The sequence below is a fragment of the Chelonoidis abingdonii genome, chromosome 20 (assembly GCF_003597395.2).
Source record: "Chelonoidis abingdonii isolate Lonesome George chromosome 20, CheloAbing_2.0, whole genome shotgun sequence".
NCBI lineage: Eukaryota > Metazoa > Chordata > Testudines > Testudinidae > Chelonoidis > Chelonoidis abingdonii.
Window position 1 is genome coordinate 17,095,087 of NC_133788.1, and position 25,560 is coordinate 17,120,646.

Here is a 25,560-nt window from a genome sequence, read left to right on the forward strand (position 1 = left end):
GGGAGCAGATTTGTCTGCATCTCAGAATTCTCTCACATCAATATTCAACACTAACATTACAGATCTGGCCCTCCAATCATTGCTGCTCAACAGCCCCCTTCTGCATTTGAAAGAGTGTGCAGAAGGATCCAAACTCCAATGCAGGAGGCGCTGAGTCCCTTCTTGCCATGGAAATGCTGTTCAACTCACCCCAGGGCTAGGAAGGACGCTCATATCGTAACACACAGTCCTGGGACTCAAGCGATACAGGTTCCATTCCCTGCTCTGCCACCTGTGTTCTGTGTAACCTTGAACAGGTTGTTTAGCCTTGTCGTAACTCTGCTTCCATAGAAGTCAATAATAAAACTTCCCTTGACGGCAATAGCAGCAGAATTAGAACAACGCTGAGGCCTCCTGAAAAAATCACCCCCTTAAAATTTCTCAGCACTCTTCCAATCTGTGAAATATAGACAACAATTACCTACTTCGCAAATGTTTTCGTTCTGTTTGGTAGCCCGGGACGTGTATTGGAAAAGTCTGCTAGACTGGTTGAATTAGTTATCAGGACTTAAAAACCACATAATTCCACCTCCCTTCTCCATACTCCAATTGTCGTATGATTTTACCTGCTGATCTAATGAGCTTTTCCGTTTCTAATAATATAAGAGCATTTGTTTAGTCCTGATGTTAAAACCATCTCTGGATCCTTGGACCAGCAAAAAAATTTTGGGCATTGGTCCAAGACTTAATTTAGCAAATGACTTCAAAGCTCTGTAATTTCCAGTATGCATTTTATGTGGCTGACATTATCATTTGCTAACTGAATTACAAACACAATGACCACCCCAATCTGCAGCCTCCAGAGTAGCGTGTCTAGTCTCCCTGCCTCAGTATGGAAAGAACTTTGGGAGCCCAGCAACACTTTCACTCTTCACGTCTATTAGACTGGTTTTGTGTTTGGATGAGGGTAACTAATGTGCCACTGAGCAACTTCAAAAATTGTATTTGTGATGGGGCTTTCCCACCCACATAAGCAGTTGTTTTTTCTTTAAAATATTCAGCTGTAGAAACTTCTGTGATTTCCTCTTTGTACAAAAATAATCACCAATGAGAACTACAGAGAGTGGTCTGATTCAGCAAGCCTGATCCACATGGGTAAAGTAGTTTCAATGAAGTCCATAAGACCCCTCCCCATGAGGCAGGGCTGAAGGATTGACCGATAAAGTCTTGCACAGCGATTTCAGTGTTAAAACCTTTGGACATCATGAAATAAGGATAATAGATAGAGATTACAGATGTCCAGTCAAGCAACTAACATGGTGTTTCTCTACGAAGAATCTTTGGGCAGAAGAACTTCCTGCTGAGAATTTACTGCATTAACTCCAGAAATACCAAAAGCCAACTTGAGCCATGAGACAGAGAAAAGATTTCCAGAGACCCACCTGGTGGTAAAAGTCATCGTCATCAAAGATCTCCTCATCCAAGTCTTTTAGGTGCGTGTTGGATTTGGCTTGAGGGATGACCTCCTGGAACAGCAGAGAGAATGTTTATCAGCCCACATGCCTATGCTTCGGGCAGCACCCAGGCATGGTATCATATCTTAAAACAAGTCTAACACATCTTTGGTGGATTTGGGCAGTGAACCTCCCTAATTCATATTTTCAGCACCTTATGTTCTTCAATATGTACAGCCTTGGGACCCATTAGAACAGGATCTAGAGGTACCAGGCTGTAGAAAGGACTCCATGGCGAAGTGGTAGAAGCCCCATTTTTAATTCAGCTTGACAAAAACAATGAGTAAGCATACAGCAGGGAGCCATGGCAGATTGATAACGGTTTGGATGAAAGGACTCAATGGGCCTTTTCCATCTCCAACCTCAATGACACCATCTAAAGCTTACAAACATTAAAAGCATGGTGGAATGGTGAATACCTTCCATTGCAGGAAGTTTTTAAGCATTTCATTATTTATAAGGCTAGGATTAAAAGACTTCTAATGCATGGGAAGGAAATGGAAAAAGACTGCCAACACAAAACTAGCTTTACGATTCCCTAGGAAACAAGCACAACCTGCATATGATATCGCTGACACATTGCTGTACTTAAATGTAGTTGTGCCTCAATGCATATATGGACCTTTATTTAAAATGTAGTGGAAAAAATATTTTTGCAAGTGCAATAATTCTACATTAATTTTTACAGCTGAGTGTTTACTATTCCTTAAATACTAAGTTGATGGAGACACTTAGAATATTTTGCAGATGAAATGCAGTGTGATTCTTGGCACCGACTTCCTGGTCAAGGGCTTTAAACTCCATTATTAGGTCCAAATTTTGCAGTTGCTTCTTTACGAAACAGAATACAAGCTATATGACAGAACTGACACCTATTGCAGGACGAAGGGAAAGTGCTGGTATGGTCCAATCTGGAGTCTTGCTCTGCCTATCAGGAATAAGCATAGGAACCAACAGGGCTGGCTTTATGAAGGGCGGGGCCCGATTTGAATACCCGGCATCGAAGGGTCTGCTCTGGGCCTTGCATTGCACCGAAGGACCCCCCACGCCACCGAAATGCTGCCAAAGGCCCCCATAGCGGACACCCCCCTCAGCCGCCAAAATGCCACTGGACCTCCCACCACCAAAATGCCACCGAAGCCCCGGACCACCGCCGGTTAAGTAAAAAAAAATTTTTTAAAGGGAGCCTAAGGCTCGGGGCCCTGGCACGGAGCCGGATTCCAGGGAATCAGGCGAATCAGCCTCAAACCAGCCCTGGGACCCAACACAAACATTGTGAAATACAAAAAGCACCTCAATCATCTTTTAATCCATTAAATTACAAATAGCGTTACTTCATCACCCGTTACACCAACAAGAACATTATTTGTTAAAGGATCCATTTAATTCATTTGCAGAGAATGTCATCACTTCCACTGGAAACAAAAACTGTTACCGAACATCCGGGCAGTGATTCGGGGACAGGCTGAGATTCCTGCTCCAGCTTTCCAAGTATCCTATACATAGATCGCTTAGTCTGTGTCCGCCGTAGTAATCTCTCTTTGTCCATCATAATATGATCAATCTGAGTCAAGATTGAACGCTCAAAGGCACTGAAACCCTGCAACAACATTAACTAGTGTCAGATAATGCAGAAAGCTGCTGCTCAAGGCAGCAATGTTCCTTTATCTTTCCGTGTCAGTGGATAAGCAGACAATGTTCCTACTGGAGGAGTTTTAGTTCGGATTTTTGTTGTTGTTGTTTTTTTAATATATATATAAAACCCAACAAAAAAATAAACCAACAAAAAGATACTGCCCTGAAGCAAGCTGAAAGCCTGGCTTAATAGACAGGCTTCACTGTTCTAGCTCAGACAAACTTCTCAATGATTAATATTAACCCCTACATGGTGGGCCCTGGATCTCTTAGGACAAAATGAATCGCCAGCTGAATTAAAGAGTTCAGGTCTGTGTATTTACAATAAATCATGAAGTAAATAGGGAAATAATACAGACCATAAACAGTATCTCATCTCCAACTCACAGCAGACTGATACCAGCTGCTTGAGAGGATGGTGAGAGAAACACAGTAGGAGGCAGCTCTGAAGTAATCTGTCCATGGGGAAAATTTCCTCCTGACCCTGCCAAGTTAGAGCATGGCTTACGCCCTTGAAGCATGGGGCCTTATATCCCTTCCAAAAGCTTTGGGGATTTTTGTTTGTCATGGTCATGTGGGTTTTAATTCTTACTATTGTAATTCTAGATGGAACAAGGAATGTTCCCATGTATGAATGCTATGAAACACTTTGGCTGCTGTCTCAATGTCTGGTAAATTTCTCTCTCTCTCGCTCTCTCACACACATACACACTTGCCTTCCCCAATTTGCCAGAAGCTAGTTTGGTCTTGTCATGCCAATTCTGCAAGGTGTTGTTCCGAAATGTTCTGAAGTCAGCAAATCGCTTAGCCATGAATTCTGGATAGTCTTCCACCTCTAGCTTCCGTTTAGGGGGGCCTTTCCGCTTCATCTGATCCTCACCTCCCATCTCTTCATCACTACCACTGGGGATCTCCTCATCACTAGAAATTTAAAAAAAAAAGAAAAAAAATAGAAACACTTTGAGGCAAGGATTTAGAAACTCTCTTTAACAGCAACTCCTCTGCTGATCATCTTGCTACCTTTAGTTATTTAGAAGTCAAGTCGCTGAACCCTCCCTCCCGCCACCAAAAGAAATTACAAAACACAAGCTCCCAGTGAAAACAGGAGAAGTTCAAATGCTATTTGTCCGCTGTGTCCATTAACCACACAGTAGGAGCTGGGGAGTAGAGCTGAGATGGCAAAGGACAAACCTTTTATGTTTTCCTATTTAAAAAGTTAACTATCAGGTGGGCTTTAGCAAGGCCCAGACCCAGTCTTGTTCTGTATTACCTCTCCATTTTTGATTGCTTCCCATCTACCAGATGCCTCGTGCTTGGATATTGATACAGCAGCTCATCCTGGAGGTCCACTAACGCTCTCAGCAACGCCTTCAAGGCTTTATAACCTGCAGAAGAAGAGACGCCAGTGACAATTGCAGGTTGATCCCAGCTTCTGGTGAACCCTCAATGTGACAGCTTCTGGCTTCTCATATTAAACCTACATTCCTGCCACAGATAGTGCAGGTCTTGTTAAGCCTCAGAGGCAACTGTTTTCACCAGCCCAGTTAAAAATGTTGTTCAACATATGTAACTCATTCTTTTGTTACTGCCAAAACAACTGCACAGAAGGATATTCCTAGAAAAGGAAGGAAGGGAGCGAGGGGTATTTTCTAAACTGCTGAGCACATTCATCGGTCTATTTAACTGAGACACACAAGTTGGGCTCAGAATCCTAAAAGATTAGCATACTGAAGTAGTAAGGACTATGGGTGTAGGTATCTGATGGCACAAGTATATGACAACAGCCCCTTTTGCTGACTAAATTAATTGCCCTCCTCTGTTACTTTTTACAGCAGGCACCGGCTCTGGTGTGAGAATTTGAAGCAATTCCAGCGAGAGAATAACTATATGTATGTATCCTATCTACACTTGCAGGGTGCGTGTGTGTGTGCGCGTGTGTGCATGTGTGTGTGTGTGAGAGAGAAAGAGAGAATGAACTCCTGCAGAGCTGTGACTACAGCAGGTTTCCGCACTACTGTGCTCACCAAGCGGGAGGTAGAAAAAGGTTGGAGTGTAAGTAAAATTAAGCCTAGCAAGATCTGACCTCTGGGAAAAACACAAACAAAGACCTGGCAAATAATGAGCAGATTTTGATCAGAGAATCAGAACTGCGGGCCTAGCAGTTTATAAGCTGAGAATGTCTGTCTCCAGGCCTGCCAACTGGGCACCCTTCACAAACCTAAATTCACTTAAAAAGACAGTATGTAGTTAAACCAGAAGAGAATCAAGACAGAAGTTTAAGGATTCTCCTCAGGCAGCTGTTTTCCAGACTACCTGCAGGCCCATTCGGTATCAATCAACCAAAGATCTGGACAGTTGCTAATTCCTTCATGTAGCTGCGTAACAAAGTCCTTGTCGAGAGGAGCTTCCAATCTACAGGGACAAGCATTCGAAATCAGGGACAAGCCCAAGGTGATGGGGAGATGGACTTGTCCAACAGTGGTTCAACAGCTTTCCCTAAAAAGTTAGGAAATTAACACCCATAGGTTTCCCAGGAAAACACTCTGTTACCTGGTTAATAAAAGCCTCTTTCCAGGCCTTGCCAGAACTCTCTGGAACTACAGTCTGAAGCATCACTTATTTTAAAGGCTGCTCACAGCTGCTATTACCAACAGGAGGCTGGAGGTCCTGGCATTCTAACTAAGCCTGTATCTGCTGCTGGGACATCCCACTGAACTGGACTCCACCACTTCAGCAAGTTGTTTCCCTCTCGTGGCTCCACAAGGATGTTTCTTGTTCCAAGAAGCTTGTATTTGGTAATGGTACCCTGAGCATTATCTGAACATTTCATATTTCCCCACAGGAAGACTGTTGCAAGTGTCACTTAAACGAGGAAGTGGACAGCATGGGCTGTGTTTGGGTGTGGAGCCAAATTTTATTTGTATGTTTGTAAATATTCAAAGCACATGCTGTTTTGGCCTTATTACCTGATATGAAAACGGTAAGTACACAGATTTAGTCTGGGAAGCTAACCAAGCTCTCACACCTGGCACCTGTTGCAAAACATGCCACAGGTTGCCATAAATACTATAATTCAACCACTACACAACGTCCGACACTCTGAGAAGTCTTTACAGCTTGATGTCCCTAACAAATTCAAGTACAGTAAACAATCACTGACAATCTGACCATCAGTCTGCAGAGCTGTGGCATCATAGCTCAAACATGTTCTGTCTCTTGCAAGGAAAAGCTTTATGAAGGTGTAGAATAGTCTTTCCTGTAGACAAAAAGCAAGCAAGAGACTAGATGCAATCTGAAGTGATCCAGACAGTTTCCCTTTAAAGGTTTGATCAAAAACAGATACATTGGCATTAGCTTGGGGACCTCCTCTGTTATGTTCATAACCAAAGGTTAAAGGAAAGAAAGGTTCAGAGAGAACTAGAGAGCTATCTCCTGAGGCTCCTAATGAATTTGGTTGTCCAGACTTGGTCCATTTAGATTGCAAATTCCTTTGGGCAGAGCGAGACCACATCTTCCTTGATAAGCATCAAGCACATCTGCATCTAAACACAAAATACTTGGCCTGTTTCTAGACACTTCCTATCCAAGGATCACAAAGCCCTTCACAAAAGGGAGACAGGTATACCACCACTTAATATACAAATGGGAAACTAAGGCACAGCGAATAAATGGGTTGCTCACAGTTATACGGGAAGTCCACAGCAGAGCTGGGACTAGAACTCAGATCTTTTACCATACACCATTCTTCCTCCCTTACGAATGGCAACGGGCTAGGTCCTTACTTGGTGTAAAGTCAGTGGAGCTATTTCAATTGACAGCAGCTGAGGATCTGGTCCCAAATCCTTCCCTTACTTACTGGATAGCACAACAGGAAAGGGGTGGAGGATATTTTATTTCAATCTGGCCTTTTTTTTAAAAAAAATGGGGGACACAGAAAACCATGGATAAAATCAGCAACAAATCTTCATCAGCCACATGAAGGCAACAAGTGGAAATCAGCCCAGACATGCCGGGGTCTTAATCTTTTGTATGTTCCCATTGCCGATATTACCGCTGCCACAGAACCTGGATAAATGATGGCCTGACCTCAGTAGCAGTAATGTCAATGAAAAGACACTAGGAAGACTTTTGCTGCAGATCAGCAGTTACGCTCATCCTCCTCCAGTACGTGGCTCATTATAGATACATTATGACAGCTGTTCTATATAAACCTATTAACGGATTAGGTTGCCACACTCGTAAAACAGTCGTGTGTTAGCATCAAAACAATTCTAAGAGAGACAAACAAAAGCCCTTAAAAATGCATCTGTGGTATGTAGTTAAAGCAAGGGCATCATTTGCAAGAGGCAAGTGCCCCACGCCTTGAGTGCACAGCTTAAAGCAGCAAAACCTTTTCCTGCAACCCAGCTAAATGTCCCCAGAGGTCCTGAACCTGCTTATTTTCTACCCGCTGTCTACCCTCCAGGCGGCTTTGATCCTGTCTATTACAGGAGTAGCACTCAAACTCTTCGGAGGTGTATCAGGGCTATTGCAAGCAGGCAAGGAATAAAGACAGGCTCAGGCTCCCTTAGGATATGAGATATGGACCCAAACAGAAGCGAGGATGGGAAGCAATTTTACCTGGAGTGAAGAGAGTAGGGAGGGCAGGGCAGACAATGACTGTGTGTCTACCCAGGTGGGAGGGCTAATTATTCCAGGCACTGACTTCATCATGAGCCTCTTACAGTTGGACCATTTCCATACTTTCAATTCTTGTGCATTTAATGGCATTATTGGATAGATGTGTTACTAGCGGGTGCCGAAGTGTGCTATAAACTCAGTCACACAAGCCGGTATCACCCCCGCTACTGCACTGCCTTATCCATTTCAGCATTTCATTCCAAAATGGACTGTTTTCTAGCAGATCTATGGCACACAAACACACAAATACATCCCTTTGTCCTGTTTGCTTTTGAGAAAGGAACATTCTAACTCAGGAATGAAGACAGGGTGTAAACTACAGTAGTTTTATGAACACAACCCAGGAAACGGTGGAGCAAACCCCCACACCCCCACTCGTTTAGCCGACTGTTTTTAAATGCTGTTCTTGGACTGAAATGGGCCACTACAGCAGAGAGGTGGCACAAGCACACACAGTTCTTCTTAAGCATATCAGCATGTTAAAGCAGTTTACAGATTTAAAAATCTTTTGTTTCTACCCCTACACTAATTTCCCTTTGGTGCAAACGAGAGTGCCCTCGCAATGTACCAGCGAACATGGAGAACGGATCACAATTAGCCCTCATGAACCTGACCATGCAACGGGGAGGGTTCCCGGGACCAGCAAATCTTTGCTAATGCTCAGTATCTAGTGCTCTTTAAGACAGGTAGGCACCCGCAAATGTATTTTGAGCAGCGATAAAACCTGAGCGAGACTCACCATAAAGCTTCTGCCACTTACTCAGGTTTGAATTTACCTGGGTTTGCATTTCTAAATTAAGCAGTTTGCTTCTTGGACTTGCTGCCCAGCTCTCTGTCAGCATTAATCATGCCCTGTGTTTGTTTTGCCCTGCATCTGTTGTGTTCAGATGACTACAGCTGTCTACGCTTTTGCTTGGCTCCCCATTTCCTTCTCCAGTTGTATCCCCTTTACACCCTAACACTCAGTGAATAGAGACAGCGTTCAGAGTGTAGCCCGAAGTCCCTTCATACAAAGCTATTCTGAAGGCACTTTACAGAGCAGCTCGCTACTCCTGTTGGACCCTCTGCCTCCCCACCCCATTTCCATATGCTTTTTTGTTGCATTTTTTATTTAACTCACATTGTAATCTCCCTGGGGCCAGTACGGTGCCTTTTAATTACCCGTCAAGTGATAAGCATCTCTATGGGGCTATAGAATTACTGCTTTTATACTGGACCTCAAGACATTTGTGAAAAGCCCTCAAATTAATTATCTAAATTTTAAGTGATTTTGGGTGCCCAGCTTAAGGAAACTGATTGTTGTAGGGCAAATACTAAGCACTGGCTGAAAGAAGACGTGTCTTTAAGGTGCCCCAATATGGGAACTCAAAATCACTGCCCCATTTGAAAACATAGGCATGTAGCTTTCTGCTCCATATGCGCTGTGTACAGCAATGGCAAAATAAAGCTGAGGATGCAGTAAGACCAGGGAGAACAGTACACAGCCCCTTCTCCCAACCCTCTGCTCCCTGTACCACTTACTCCTGGTCTAAAAGTGCCATTTAAAATGAAAGAAAAAACTGATGTTGACTGGGACGTGAGGTGAGAGGAAACATTTACTGCTGCCACGTGAACAAGTGAAACGTGTTTTGAACCTACCATCCAGCTTCAATGGGAATCCTGAGACTGTCCCGAGCAAGAGGCCAACTCGTAAGAGTCACTTTTAAGAGTCCGCGTGAGCTCCTTTATTTTGTGTCCAGGAGTGAAAAAGTTGTTGCCGATCCAGAAGACAGCATATCAATCCAGCAAGAAAGCTAGGAGCCAATATCAGTAAATCAAACTGTGCCTTTCTGTTAATACTCTCTCATATGTTCTCATTTTATACATCCCTTTACCGAGTCAGAAAGTAGCCCTGGAGTATTTAAGCTCCATTCAGGGATAGCACTGCCATGTATCAAAGTGTCAGGAGACCCACCAGAGATGAAATCTGTCCTACTGCTCTCAAACCACAAAAAAAAATAAAAAAAAATCAATTTTGTCAATGCCAGCGCTTACAGGCACACTGGCTCACACATGGGGGTAGGACCAGCAACAGAATCAGTGGCGCTTGTTCCTGCATGAAGGATAACCAGGGCCAACCAGCCATACTTTGGCCAGCCCAGTTTAAGGTCAGAATGCAGACAGCGGCTCAGCTGGAGTAGAGATTGACACCCAAGTATAGCTGAATTGGTATCGTATGCAGGATGACGGCTCCTTCACACTTCTGTCATTGTAAGCCGAGCCTCTCTACTGCAAGAGAGGTCTCTACCTAGAAAAATGACTCATTCACCTATCCCCAGCACTAGGTGGGACCTCCCTTTGCCCCCAGCAGTGGCAGAGAACACTGGCAGCACTTTGTGTAGCAGCAAGGAGAGGGCTCTCTGCAAGACCATTGAAGTCAATGGGACGAAGCACATGCTTAAAGTTAAGCAAGTGCCGGAGGGCCAGATTTTCAAAGGTATTTAGGTGCTGAAAGATCCAGAGAGATGCCTAGTTGGGCTTTTTAAAAGCACCCAGACACCTAACTCCCCTCACACATTATTTCAGTGCTTCTTGTGGGGTAACAACAGTATGCTTCCTCTCGGTTCTTATGATGTGGGATATGGAGATCCTAGGATGAAATCCTGCTCCCCTGAAGGTCAATAGCAAAACTCCCAGTGCAAGTATACTAAGGAAAGCCCAGAGGTGCCACTGGAAAACAAAAAGTCCGAAACGTCTAGGGTAACAGATGCCCTCAGTTCTGCGTGGCAGGTGCAGGGTCACACTGCAAAGACGACACTCACACCCCTCTCCCTCCCCACCAAGCCAAGGAATGGAAACGAGTCTGGAAGGGAAGAGGATCATGGTACACCTCTAACTTCATATAACGCGACCCAATATAACACGAATTCGGATATAACGCGGGAAAGCAGCACTCCAGGGGGGCGGGGCTGCGTGCTCCAGTGGATCAAAGCAAGTTCAATATAACACAGTTTCACCTATAACACGGTAAGATTTTTTGGCTCCCGAGGACAGTGTTATATCGGGGTAGAGGTGTATTGTGGTTAAGACACAGAGACTGAGGGGTAGGAGATCTGGGCTCTGTTCCAAGCTACACCACAGACTTCCTGTGCCTCAGTTTCCCCATCTGTGACATGGAGATAATGGTAATTCCCTACCTCACAAGAGTAAGTTCATTAATGTTCATGGGCACCGAGTTACCATGGTGATAAACACCCTATGGAAAAGATGAATACATGAATCTCCTGTCTATGAAGATGAGATACCACCACAGAGACTAGTAACAGGTTGGGTGGTGGGTTGGAGGGAGGGACAGCAATCAAAGAGAAGAACACAAGATAAAAAATAGAGGATTAATTTTCTACATCAATGGCTATCTAGCCCATTACTATACTGAAATAAGCATGAGATGTTACAGTGTGAACAGTAGCAATTACTGTAGTTGAGATTTAACACACACATACGTTTGGATTTTATATCATATACTACTTTGAAGAGCCCAAGAGGTGAAACAGCATGATCCTGGTCCACCAAGTCTCAGTCCAAGGCTGGATCCTGCAAAGACTTCTTCACCCACACAGAGCCCCATTGATGCTCAGGGATCTATCTGCCCATGTAGAGTTCTTCGCAGGCCTCACTAGCGCCTTATACAGTAACCCCTCACTTAACGGCCTAGTTATGTTCTTGAAAAATGCAACTTCAAGTGAAACAGTGTTAAGCAAATCCAATTTCTCCGTAAGAATTAATGTAAATAGGGTGAGTTAGGTTCAAGGGAAAGTATTTTTGCTGGACAAAAGACATTATATAAAGTATGAGTTCTAAATAATTTTAAACAATTTAATGTTGTACTCACCAATGATGATTGTGAAACTTGGTTGAGGCAGGGGTGTAGTGGGGTCGGGGGCTTGCCCCGCTCCACCCGCCTGGTGCTCCTGCCAGTTAGTGGGGTGGGGGCCTCGGGTGGGCAGCCCACGCACTCCCACCCCGCTCCCCAGCAGGAGTCCTGGGCAGGCGGAGCAGGGGGAGGCCCCGCACCCAACTCTGTCCCCGGCTGGAATGCTCACCGTGTGGAGATGGCAAAGCCCCCGTGACCCAACCCGGACCCTGGCAGGAGGGGAGCCAAACAACATTATAAGGGAACATTGCAGGACTTTAAAGAAGTATGTTCTCTAGTAGGTCCGTGACCTCATAGTGAAACAATGTTAACTGGCAGGACATTAAGTGAGAAGTTGCTGCATCGTACATGATATAGTGAGGGGGGTAAAATGGTAGAGACACAACAGAAGAGCCAAGGTTACAGAGATACAATCGCTCAGTTGCATCCTGGTGGTAACATTAATTTCATATCTGCATAAACAAAAACATAACGTACAGTCCTCGAGAGGCAACATGGTCCAATGGACAAAACACCTGACTGGGAATCAGGGCACTTGACTCAGCCACTAGGTTGCTGTGTGACTGTAGGCAAGTCATTTCATCCCTCTGCACCTGTTTCACCATCACCCTTTCTCCATCTGTCCACTGACACTAAGATCTTTGAGGTAAGGACTGTGCTCTCTGTGTTTGTACACATCCTAGCACGAGAGCACCCACGGTATGACTAATACACATAATAATATGCGCATGTACAGTATGGGGCACGGTTGTGTTTTGTTTATATAGTGTGTACGGACACAGTGTATGCACATGGAAATTATTACATTCGGCAAAACTAGTATTGTGCACACGATACCAAATATGAAGGAGATGGACTTAAATTTTCTATGATTAGTCGACACCTAGCTGCGTGATTAACAATTTTTTCCTCAGTTAAATCTGCATATCAAGCATTGTAAGAATACTGCTTTCACACACCCTTTTAATTTTTTCCATATACCCACCACACACAGTGCATTCAGCATGCATGCACACACAAACAAGTTTGATCAACATACACATTTAAATGTTGATATCTTTCGCAAAAGCTGACCTCCTGAAATCAGGAGAGGATAAGCTTGGAAATGCACTATGTTACATTCCACAGATTGTGCAAAGCACCTAACTGTTTCCATTACAAAAATAAAAAACCAGAAATAAAAAATCGAAACCACAGTTTTTATTAAACTCAGTTATTAAACAAAACATCTTATCAGACATACGAGTTTATCTGAACATTCTGATTAAGAGAGAGAGTATTTTCGCTCTTTTTAAATGACTCTGGGTCTGAAGTTAAACTATAGGTCAAAATGACACTCAATACATTGGCCTGAGAACAATACTTCTCATTCATATCCACAAGCCAGCCACTTGCACTAGTCATCCCCAGCAATTAATCCCCCAAGAAACACATTTGATTAAATCTTTTCAAGCAAATCCTTTGCTTTGCTTTTGTTAGTTCACTTCTTGTCAACATCTATTAAAATATGCCTTTAATTCTCCCACAATCTTAAAAAACACCGATTCCACTGTCTTCAACTTTAATCAACTGTATGGCCGGCATTTTTCATTTCATAATAATGTGCTGTTTGGAATTCAAGAGGCAGGCTCAACATCAATCATTCGGCAAGAATTTTTCCACTGCAATAAATATGCAAATGAGGAAAGCCAGTCAGTCGTATTTCAGGCCCGACTTGCTAGTGTTTTAAAAAAGACACAAATTTATTAATTGCCGTTGGCCAGCGGAATCCTATTACTTTGGGCATTGATTACAAAGCTGTGTGAGTGATTATTGTGCAACTTGCGGGCTATCCAGGCATGAGGAAAAATTATTAAAGCAAGGCAGAGATTATCAACTCAGAATAACAATAAGCCTTAACATTTTAGGCCTTTAACTTCTTCAACAAAGAATTACGCGAGAGCTCCACTGTATCATAATTCTGAAGACTGTCAGTATTACTGTTGGAGCTTGTTCTATGTTCCCTACAGCAAAACAATGTTACCAGCCGGGGGGGGAGACGGGGGGGGGAACTCTGCAGGTTACACATTCCTTAACATGGACCATATGGGCAATAGTTTTTCTGTTATTCCCACGGTGTGGCCAACGACAGGGGGAACAACCACGATATGGTGTAGCTAAGACTTCCACCATCATGAGGCCATCTTGGAACGTTGCACAACCTTTACACTTATTACACCCTGTTAGATGACTGACTCCAAAAAAAAACAAACAACAAAAAAGGGTGCAAGAGAAAAACGACAGGGGTAAGTGTAAGAAGCGGACATAGCGCATTCAGCCTTGGATAAACTAGGGGTCAGCACCAATCCTTTTGGAAGCAGAGACCTGAATGGCCTGATGCTCAAGGTGCTGGTAATTCATCTTCCATGGATTTCAACTGGATTGTAGCTACACAGCACATCTGAAAACCAAGCTGGAAACGTTTTGGAAAATAACCGAAGTTAAACTCTTTTGGTGCCTCCGTGCCCTCTGGAAAAATGAGCTCTAGTAAATGACAGCTGGTGCATTTCACCCCCCGGCCAGAGAGCCAGAAAAAGGCCTATGCCTTTAGTCCTAAGCATGTGTCTACAACGCAGGTAGGAGACGGGATTCTCAGCATTGACTCAAACGGAGCTAGCTTCAGTCTCTCTGTCTGCAGTGGGAATCACACCTCCCACCTGCAACACAGACATACCCAAAATTGCTGCTTAAGTGGGATTCAAGTGATGCACCGATGTTGTGCTGGCTCTCTGCAGAGAGATGGGTCCTTTATGCACAGTGGGTGGAGTTCAATGCTTCAGCCCCTAGTTATGTAAAGAGTCCCATCCACTTCAATGGAATAATTTAGCCCATTGACTCCAATATTGCTACTCATCTGAGTACACGAAGTAGGAGCAGTCATATAGAAGGAGCTTGTGAAAAGTATTTATACAGATTTTAAGGCCAAAAGGACCATTAGATCACAGTATGACCTCCCGTGTAACACAGGAAAACAAATGACATTGATCAAGACAGGCAAAGCGTTTGCTACATGTGAGTTTTTATCTCCAGTGATCTGATTGCCAGTTCACATGTTATATATATGGAGATATACCTATCTCATAGAACTGGAAGGGACCCTGAAGAAGGGTCATCAAGTCCAGCCCCTGCCTTCATTAGCAGGACCAAATACTGATTTTGCCCTGGATCTCTAAGCGGCCCCCCAAGGATTGAACTCACAGCCCTGGGTTTAGCAGGCCAATGCTCAAACCACTGAGCTATCTCTCCCCATCAGGAGTTGGCTAACACATTTGCATGTGATAGTCTGGATGCTCCACAAACCTTTGCTCCAGTGTGTATTGGAACAAAGGTGTGTGGAGCATCTACACTAGTATGTACAAGCTTGTTAACTAACAAGTTAACTGGCAGTCAACTCACTCGAATAATTCTAATGGAGGCAAACCCTTTCTGTGTGCGCAAAGCATGGCAGATGCTTATTGTCAGAGGTCAAATTGCAGCATGTGAGCAAACAAAAAGTTGCCATTTTGTGCTCCCGAACCTAAGCTACATTTCTTTTAAAAAAATAAACAAACCCCCAGCTCTCTCCAGCACATACGATTATGAAGGTAACCTTTAAAATGTGACCATTTCAACTTTTAAAACATGTATAGTCCCCTCCCCTGGCCTTATTAAATCTAAGGACAAAAGTCTGTCAAATAAGACTAAACAAAAGAGGCTAGGAGCCTTCTCTTCCCATGCATTACTGCAAGATTTTCTTTAACAGTCCTGAATGCCATACCAAATAAATACTGTATGTTGCACTTCCCTAACATGATCTCCAAACACTTTGCAAACAATGAATTATACCTCAAAACACTTCTAGGGCCCCGATCCTGCAACAAGATTTGAGTGAGCAGAACTGTGTACTTGCATGGCGCCCATTGCAGGACCAGGTTGTATGTCTGCACCCTCAATTAAAATCATAAGGGTGGTGAAGATATTGCAACAATTTGAGAGGTCTGCCTTTTCCCTAACTACAACATAGTGACTTGGCTTGAAACTGAAATCAGTATGTGTGAACATGCTTTCTACCACATGCCTCCGCATCTCACATACACACCGGTAAACCAAATGGTTGTCCATGAGCATGGGACAACTGGCTGCCTTATTCATTTTAAGTCTCACCAACACCACTCCATCAAGACACTGTTTGCAAAAAAACAACTGCACAAATTTGAAGCCAATGGAAAGACTTTGATCGACTTCAGCGCACTTCGGCTCAGGACCACAAAGAGTTAAATGGGATATGTAATCAGAAAAAGGGATGGAAAGTGACATCTTAGGTCTACCAACCTTACCCGCATCCCTTTAAACAAATATACAACATTCCACAATTTGGTGAGTGCAAAGCTTTGTTATTTGCAAGGGTTTCCAGACAAACAACATGCCAGCTGAGCTATCTTCTTGTCACTGGCTTGGCCAGATCAAAATGGTTGGACCTCAAGACTGGAATCCAGATCATGCAAGGCTCCCATTAAGAACTTTGGGATAGAAATGTGATCCTCTCTGACACTGAGTCATCAGGTAACCTGGGGCAAATCACTTAACCAGTCTATGCTTCAGTTTCCTCCATTTCTGGAAAGCGGGATAATGGTACTGACCCATCTCTGTATAAATCATTAAGATCCTCAGATGCAACTACAAAGAAGGGTGGATAATTGTCCAATTTCAGCTTTAAAAGTTAGCCATGGTTAGAGATGATAAAACAGTGTGGCTGGAATTATTGGGAGTTCCCATAAGCTCCTTTGATTAATCCCAGTCCACATGAATAGGGCACACTTCACTTAAAAGCTCTTCACTAACTAGATACATACAATGCCACAAAATATGGAGAGCTCTGAGGCAGGTGTATCCATCAGCCACACATATCATCCTCCACACCAGGAGGGGAGGATAAATATTTGCCAAGGAAACTGGAACAGAAAGTGCCATGGCATCTCTAAAACCTAAACAAAGCAGATGGGACCTGGGTCTCATCCAGAATGACTCACGCCTAGTAAACGGATTGGTACTCGATTCATCTAGCCATTACGGAGCTTTGGAATAGCTGAAGTGGCTTCCTGAAACATGAATGCACGTTCACAAAAGGGCTGTTCTCCGCAGGAATGGAGAAATGCGTGTTCTCAGGGGGCTCAGTCACAAAAATATTTACACTGGGAATTTGAATATTTGTCTTTTTTGTTTTTTTAAAGGAACACCAATAAAAAACACAACAAAAATACCCCTTAAAAGATACTAAAAGTGAAATGAGAACAAACTGCCTAGGCAATATTCTGAAGTATCTTCTCCATTCCAGGCCCAATCCTGAAAGGTGCGGAGCACCGTCAACTCTCACTGAAAATAATGGGTGCTAAAATGGATCTGAGCATTGCTGAGTCAGGCTCTAAGTTTGGGAATAAATGACCATCCCACATCCTCCACTTTTCCTGACAGACTGCATGCACCCTCCTTTAAAGTGGGACTTCCAGTGGTCTGGACTCATGAAGAGAACATTAAGAATCATTTACATGTAAGCTGGCTGCATGGTTCATTTAATTCCCTACACCCCTCTGTTTTAAAATCTGCAGCAGAATTTTCAGCTTGCTACACCAGAATGCTGAAGAAATTGGGTGGGGTGGGGGAGATTTGGTCACAGAGTTTAGGTCCAATTTGCCTAGGAGTATACATGTGGTTATTGGGGACTGATCTATCAGCCAGATGATTTAATAAAACCATCTTTCTTTGAAAGTATATGCTCAGTCCATGCACAGTATATTCAAAAATAACTGCACTGAGAAAAGCCTAGTGGGAGAAGATGAAACTGGTTTGGTATTCTGGAGATCACATCTCATTCGTAACTGGGACGACTTGCTCTCCTGCATCATCTGATGCATAATAACGGTGACGCACTGAAAGATGTCTTCCTTTTCCAAAAAGAGATGAAGTATTCAAGAATATAAATGCAGAAGATCACAATCATACCACCTTGGGCTGCGATCGGATAGGCACCAGTTTAACAAAGTCAGTACCCAAAGAGGTGACATCCAATGAAAATACAAATAAAACAAATGCTGTTCCCCAGAATGTGCCCAGGGGGCACGGTGTCATTGGATGTGCAGTTCTGCAGAACAGATGTAGGTCAGAAGCCATGAGTTTAAGATCCTATAGTCATTTCTCACAAGAGTGGTTAACCCCTCTAAAATTAACATAAACGCCGCTGTAGCCTCAAGTGAAAGAGTTATCCTTCATTTCCCAACTCCACACTAAAAGCGGCTACATTTCCACCACCAGAGATGGCTGCATTTCCATGATGGGCAAAGCGATCAGACTGCAAAGCACTTTTCGGGAAGGAAGGCCAATACCTCTTTGCATATCACAGAGCGCACCATAGACCCACACTTGGGCAGTTCCTGGCAACCCCTGAGAAGTTTTATAACACATCTTTTTAGCTCTACTTTTCAATAAAATGTAATGAAATTGCAACCATTGGCTACTGTACCTGAGACATGTAACATCTTAAGGAGATTAACTAATCAATGTGAAATATAGATTAACCTGTAACTACTGACTTTGGATTTAAGGGAGGGGCTACTATAAGCTTCTGAGAACAGAGGTTCCTTTCCCACATAGTTTATCTGCAGCTCATACTCTCTCCCCATCTTCAGGCAAAATCCAACCCCCGGCGGAGGGCTAGCACAAGGTATATTGCACTATTTAAGTCCTATTCTGAGGGCTAAGGCCTGGTCTGCACTGCAGAGTTTTGCCAACATAGCTATGTCAGCTATGAGTGGGGAAGGGGGGGCGGAATCCCACCCCCTCACTGACAAAGCTATGCTGACAAAAGCTTCAGTGTAGATACAACTATGCTGACAGAAGAGCACATCTATTGATTTACCTAATAGTCAGGGAGGTAGTGTAGCTATGCCAGCAAAACTCCATCGGTTGGTTTACCTTGCACCTGCTCTAGGGGCCTCTGCCGAGCCTAGCCATCCTGGCCACAGCTCTATACTGCAGACCTGGCCTTGGACGGGGCATGCATGTGAGTGGGCTCTCTGCACTCTTCTAAGATGACATTCACTGAACAAGGACAGCCAGCTCCAAGAACTAGTCTCCTGACGTCAAACGCAATCTCATGCTTCAGGTTTTAAGCTGCATCACCGCAGAGGCTAGGAAGGAATTCACCCTCCATAGTACTGCACAGTTAGCAAGGAGCATTAGTTTGGGAGAGTGAAAAAAGAGCTGTTCTTCAGCATCAGATATATTGGCAATTGCCAAAGGCAGGATGTCAGATATGGAAGCCTTCTTTGTTCTCTGCTATGGGGACACAGAGATGGTGGTTACTACTAGTTTAGGGAACACTTGGCTTGCAGTGCTGCTCATCCGCCCAATCCTGCCAAGTGCTGGGCGCCCTTCCAACTCCCAGTGACTTCAGTGTGAACTCAACTCCTTGCATCAATGAGTTCCCATGAGAACCATCAACACTCCTTCCTAAGGGACCATTCTGAGAGGGCATTATGAAAATGCTAGCAAGACTTTCCTTTTGTTAACACGCTTTCCTCGGACACACACACTTGATAACGGCATATCAGGGCAATTTCCCTTTATCTCAGAGCCACTAGGAATATCATGGGCCGTAGAATTTTAGATCAATACCCCAGATACGAGGAAAATAAAATTGGTGTGATTTTACAGTGCACAAATTGATGCTGAAGTACATTATGCACTCTATTGTGAGATGGGGGAGGAGAGGGGAACACACTTTTCCAGCAGACTTTAAAATAAAGACTTCATCTTGTGCCTATGGAAGAGAAGAGTCTCTCTTTCCCTCTGATCAAAGACCAGTGGTTCTCAACAAGGAGTATACATACCCCTGGGGGTACACAGAGATCTTCCAGGGCTCCATCAGCTCATCTGAATATTTGCCTAATTTTTACAACAGGCTACATGAAAAGCACTAGCAAAGTCAGCACAAATTAAAATTTCATACAGACAATGATTTGTTCATACTGCTCTAGATACTATATCAGTGTTTCTCAACCTGGGGGGCTGCGATTTATTTTATAATTATCTGGTAAAAATGAGAAAGGAAGCAATTTTTCAGCAAGAGTGTGCTGTGACACTTTTGTATTTTTGTCTGATTTTGTAAGCAAGTAGTTTTTAACTGAGGTGAAACTTGGGGTTCGCAAGACAAATCAGCCTTCTGAAAGGGGTACCATAGTCTGGAAAGGTTGGTTTGGACCATTGTGTGGCAAAGCTTACTGTCCTGAAAACATCTGTGTTGCTCCACTCAAATACTTACATCCTGGGTAGGTATGAGATAATGGACCTGAAAGCATGATAAAAATGTTCAGGGTTTTATTTTGTTACTGAGTATGAAACTTTGCCAAACTTCTCCATAAAACATAAACAATACTTAGTCTTTGTTGCCCCAACCATGGTTCCCTCACTTAGTGAAGTCTAAGGGCTTGTCTTCACGTACAGTGTTGCATCGGTGCAGCAGTCTTTAGTGAAGACGTTACTATGCTGACAGAAGAGCTTCTCCCATCAGGTGTAATTAATCCATCTCCGCAAGCTACATTGGGGACATAGCACAGTCTACATCAGGGGTTAAGTTAGCATTTTTAGTGGATTTTTCACATCCCGGAGCGGCAATAATACTGATATAAGTCTATAGAGTAGACTTGGCCTTAGTCCCCCATTGTCAAGAGCACCAAGTAAGCTAAAACAAAGAAAATATTAGACTTAAGTGGAGAAAATACTGGACTTTGTTTTTGCCTCTTGTCCAAGTCTGATATTTTCTCCATTTCCTTTCACTGGTCCACTGATTCTTCTCTTGAGCTTATGATGCTGAAAGAAGCAACATGGAATTCCAGTAGCTCTTCATAATCTATTGACAGGTGGAACCACAGGACAGGAACAAAAATGATTACTTTTATATAGGTTTTATGGAATTATTGACAAGTCTTAAAAAGTTAAGATGAAAACATAAATATCCATTATTTAAAAGTCTCGTAATTTCCATTCCAAGCTCTTTTCCAACAGCACAAAGTATTGGTTTCTAGCTCTATCAGTTTTTGAAATATCATCCATTTTTAAACTATATATATCAGGTTCACACTGAAGTGGGAGAGGGTTAAGGAAAAGCAGGATGTTAATTGGAACAGTGAGATATTGCAACCTATCAGGGCTATAAAACAATGCTGAAAGGCACAGTTATCCAAGGGCATAGAGAGCATTGGATTCTAGTCCTTGTGGACTAAGAGAGATCATGTCTTGAAGCCCTCATCAGTCCCTCACACTAGCTGTACTTTTCTAGCACTGAATCAAGATTTAACATAAGAAGTCTCAGTTACTGGAACTGTTTAATTTCTGACCCTGAATACTGCCGTCACCATCTTACTTTGACTATTCCTTGCCCTTCTGGGAATTACGCATTCTTGTGGAACTGTCAATGAGAACTAACTCTTCCCAAAAAAGAAAAAAAAATACGCAAGATCCTTAACTGCAAGTATGCAATCTATGTGGAGACATAGCACAGAAACTTGTATCCTGCACTCCCTTTCTACGTAAATAACGCAGGGCTCTTGCGGGAACTTGCCAGGGATTGGAATTTTTAATTAATGGGTCTCTTTAATGTGCAAATCAGGAGCAGACTGCAAGTTCTGACTTGCATTGATTATGAAAAACATTAATTGAACGTGCAAGACCCTAAACACAGGCAGCATTTCATGTCCTGGACTAGACTAGAAGATATGGTTCAAGAGAATATAAATCTATCTTGTGGAAACAGACCACTCCAGGCAACAGTACCTTAGAAATTTAAGCTGTGGGAGTTTCTGTGTAGAGAACATTAAACATTAAGCATTTGCACTATATTCACAGAGCAACCACTGTAATTGCGGTAGCATTAAAAGACCACTAAGACTTTCTCGATGGAAGTGAAGCAGGAATAAACATGAACTCCATTACCATGATCTTTTTTACATACAAATTGGGAACAAGAAGGGAAAAAACCTGGAGCATAATTAAGGATTTTTTAAAAATGAAATAAAAAGTAAGACAGTGCAAACAAAGCAAGGTTGTCTCTTTAAACAGAAATTCATCCTATATAAATTATGGCCATAAACTTTTCCTGCAGAGCAGCCTAATTAATTCTTGTTCTATACACAAAGGGAAATGCTGGGTGACAAATGGGTGTGAAGCTCGAAAGCTGCCAGGTCTGCAAAACATTTTCTACTTCAATTTATAAGCAATTTTGCAGTAAATCATCCACCAGAACCTGAGATCTCAGGCATCTCAGAATGTCCAAGCCCTGTTAGATTGCTTACCAAAAAAAAGAGTTTAAAAACCTCTCCACTTTCAGTCCTAATTTGGAAGCTGCATATAACGCTGTTGTTTTTTGCCTTGGATTTGGCTTTAACACCACAAACAAATCTTACAGCTGAAACTTTACCATAGGCTCTTTGATACCATTACCCCAAATCCCTAATAAAATTGTACCATCACATTCAGCCACAGTGGAGAGAAAGTTGTCTCGAGAGGGATGTGTCATACTGGCGAATGTAGAAAGATAATTTATCCATCCAAAACGTTCATTCTCTCTCTGGACAGAAAGGAGGCATAGAATACTACAAGCAATGGACACACTCAGGAAAAGCTATTACATAAAAGATTAATTAAAATATTAAGGGACAGATTTTTCTACAGGCACCAAAAAAAACAAAGTTAGACACTCAACTCCCGTTCACTTTCAATGGCTTGTTGTGCCGTTGGGGGAAGAAAGTGCCACCGAGCGTCCAATTGGGTAGGATACTAAATTGAGTTTGATATTTTTGTACCCAATCGCTTCAAGCTACTTGAAGCGCCAAACTATTTATTTTTCCCTTTACAAAAAAGGCCACATGTATCTGACTTTAAAAAAACAAATATAACAATGGATTTCTTTCACTAATTTAGAAAGAAGCATGTGTGTGGCTCATCCATCCCTAAACAGAATATAATCCAATCCAAAACAGTGTTGTTTTGACTTCACCATCTTGTTGCCATTTTCTGCATCCAAAATCTTCTCTCCTAAGACTGGAGTCTCCCGCAGGATGACAGAATGCAATAATATAAATACTTAGTATTAACAAAGCTCTTTCCCACCTGCAAATGGTCATTAACTACTTTAATCCTCAAAACGCCCTTATGTAAAAATCTTTATAGAGTCTTCTGGTTGGGGAACCAGGGAGATGTTAAGTGACCTACCCACAGCTACATCATAAATCAGTGGCAGAGTTGGGGTGAGAATTCAGAACTCCTCAGCCTTATACCCAGCCCACGAGACCAATTTAAGAAGAGACTAAAAGACTTATTCATGTAGAAGCTATTTTTGCTTCTATTCCAACATTAAACCCCGTGATTAGCTCGTAATTGGGACTTTTATTAGACCCCGATTTATACTAAAATAAGCTGGCCGTCATAAATGAAATTAGGCCCATTCTGCATCAACTCAAGATGCAGTTTTTTTATAATTACAGTGGGCAATGCCTTTTGAATTTCACCTGGCTTGAAAGGTCACATCCAAATTACCACAAGCACAAAAGCTCCATAAGAAAGAATGGAATACAGTTCAGAGGTTGCCCACACGATGAAGATCTGGCTTTATTGACGAGTCGCGAATCAGATGTACAGAATGAGAGCTCTGATTCGTTCCCACAATGCCCAACGCAGCAAACTGATGGGGCGATGGCTCTTTTCTGTTTAACCCAACAGATCGTCACAGAAGTCAAAGCCTCACCCAATCATTAAAGCAGAAGCCACAATTCTTACCAGAGAACCTTGTAGCAACCACCACAAGTCAAAAGACATCTTGCAAACAAAAAATATACATACCTGCTGCGTATGGATATTACAGCTAACGTGGGCTTAGATGGCCTGGTAACTCTGCAAAGCCATTGGCTTTCACTCTCCAGAGCTTCAAAAGCCAAACCCTTCCAGTGAACAAGAATTTGAAGCACGAGACACTTACATTTTAGAAGTATGACACATTGGACCAACCTCACAAAAGACATAATAATTAAGTAACTTCTCAAACCATGCTAGTCCGCAGGGATTATACTGTAGTAGTTAGAGACAAAAAAGACCACTGCACCACAGCATCCATCCTCACAAAAGGGTAGGATATAGGCTGATGACAAGGGCCATATCAGGTATTAAACTGACATTACAAGAGCGATCATTACATACAGCCTGTGTGTCAGTGAGCTATGAATGTCAACTGCTTAGAAATCAACTAAGATGAAAAGCCACTAATATTATTTAGTACCAACTTTGCCACTGTGACAAGTTCGAAGATGTAGGCTACATACAAAGCGAGTTTACTCCATGCTCTACACTTCCTAAATCAAAAACTGGCAAAAGCACTTTTGCACAGTCATGACATCAGCAAGACACAGACCAACACTGTGCACCTCATTTAAAAAAATGGAACATTTGCATTGTAAAATATCCTATGTTCGTTGCAAACTACATTAAGAAAAATGAAATTTAAACTTTGTCCATTAAAAGAACAACATTAGAAAACACTAAACAAGAGATGATTTAATGAGAAAGTTCTTGAACTCAATATTGTTAAAAATCAATTACATGGCACCATAAATTCATACAGTGCTTTACTAACATAGATCAAGTTCCCTGCCCTGAAGAGATTAAAGGATAAACATGACCTCGGTCGCAGATGCTTTAACAAGCAAAAAATACCAAATATTGGATCCCTTGACAATGCACCAGGTTTTACCTATTTGATAGACTCATAGACCTAGAGATGAAAAAGATCTACAAGATTATCTAATCCACTCCCTTAGAAGCAGAACAGAACTGTTCCCCACAATACATTCTCAGGCTATCTTTCAGAGGCCCATGTGATGGAGTGTCCAATAATAAAAGATTATTCCACTATCTAATAAAGCTAGGAACTGCCGGACTGGATCAGATCTGTGGTCCATCTATTTCAGTCCTGTCCCCAACAGCAACCAGCACTAGGTGCTTCAGAGGAAGGTGCACAAAACCCCGCAGTAGCCAGATCGGGGTCTCATTCTAGTAATTAGAGATTGTCTTTAGCCACGAGGCATAAGATTTTCTATCACTTCCACAGTTTGTTAGCATTACCTCGTTCACCATATTGGCGCCCAAGCCCTCTTGGAATCTTATTAAGATTTTAGCCCCAACAGTGCCCTTGTTACAAAGCATTTCTTGAGATTCAATCTACATTTTCCCCTTGCTAATATCATCCCATTAGTCCCTGGCAACACCCAAGTCCTCTCTTTTCTTGGTGTTTTCACACATTAAATACTGTGCAAAAGTGAATGTAAGACATCAGGAATGTAAATCTATAGTACCACAACCCCGCCTGGTCAGATTATGAAAAAGGGTTGAAAGAGGAGGGAGAAATCACAAAGCAGTTATTAAACAGTGGATTTTCTTTTAACATTCCCGGAAAACTAAACAATTAACATCTCCCCTGTACTGTATTTATGCTATATTATTCCATGTGCTTGGATGTATTTCGCTTATGGGAAATATCAAAATGTCAACCTCTGTTTCTGATAAAGGTCTTTAATGATATTGCATTTTAGACCTGTAATGAAACATGGTGCTTGCTGCAGATTGTAATGCATCTCATTAAATACATTAATAACATGCATTTCACTAAAAGGTCAGCTCAGTATTATTGGGAGTTTGCCATCCTCCCCCTTCACACACACACACTTTAATCACTTCATTTCCAAGTTAGCTCTGCTGCTTTAAATGTAAAGTGCCTCA

At 42.6% G+C, this 25,560-nt stretch overlaps 1 protein-coding gene across 1 annotated transcript in view; it reads right to left on the reverse strand.

The window, feature by feature from the left end:
* The window catches only part of AATF (apoptosis antagonizing transcription factor), a 75,301-nt gene that overhangs the window by 44,399 nt on the left and 5,342 nt on the right, over positions 1-25,560 (reverse strand). Inside the window, exons 4-7 of the mRNA XM_032779295.2 lie at positions 4,399-4,513; positions 3,845-4,049; positions 2,929-3,093; positions 1,422-1,505 (exon numbers count right to left, since the gene is read on the reverse strand). Coding sequence (XP_032635186.2) covers positions 1,422-1,505; positions 2,929-3,093; positions 3,845-4,049; positions 4,399-4,513 — 569 coding nt within the window. The remainder of the gene's footprint in view (positions 1-1,421; positions 1,506-2,928; positions 3,094-3,844; positions 4,050-4,398; positions 4,514-25,560) is intronic.